Here is a 230-nt window from a genome sequence, read left to right as displayed (position 1 = left end):
GGCTCCAGGCTCCCCCCGCCTCTGATACCCCACTGTCCTTGTTCTCTCAGGCCAGGCCCCCCCTTAGGCCGGGCTGACGCACATACGCACACACACCCACCAGGTAGAGGGTGCCGTAGATGCGGAGGGACTCTGCCAGGGCGCTCTGGGTGACGTGCAGCACAGCCGAGGAGCACTGCGGGTGCCAGGTGTGCCCGATCTCGTAGCAGCTGTGGGGGATGGACTTGCTC

General features: G+C 66.5%; 1 protein-coding gene across 1 annotated transcript in view; it reads right to left on the bottom strand.

Moving 5' to 3' along the window:
• The window catches only part of TMEM135 (transmembrane protein 135), a 162,769-nt gene that overhangs the window by 161,047 nt on the left and 1,492 nt on the right, over window positions 1-230 (bottom strand). Inside the window, exon 2 of the mRNA XM_017735847.1 lies at window positions 101-227. Within this exon, the coding sequence (XP_017591336.1) occupies window positions 101-227 (127 nt within the window). The remainder of the gene's footprint in view (window positions 1-100; window positions 228-230) is intronic.

This window comes from Corvus brachyrhynchos, unplaced genomic scaffold (genome assembly GCF_000691975.1).
Source record: "Corvus brachyrhynchos isolate BGI_N302 unplaced genomic scaffold, ASM69197v1 scaffold44, whole genome shotgun sequence".
Taxonomy (NCBI): Eukaryota; Metazoa; Chordata; class Aves; order Passeriformes; family Corvidae; genus Corvus; species Corvus brachyrhynchos.
The sequence above is the reverse complement of the archived record's forward strand: the minus strand, read 5'-3'. Positions and strand labels throughout refer to the sequence as shown.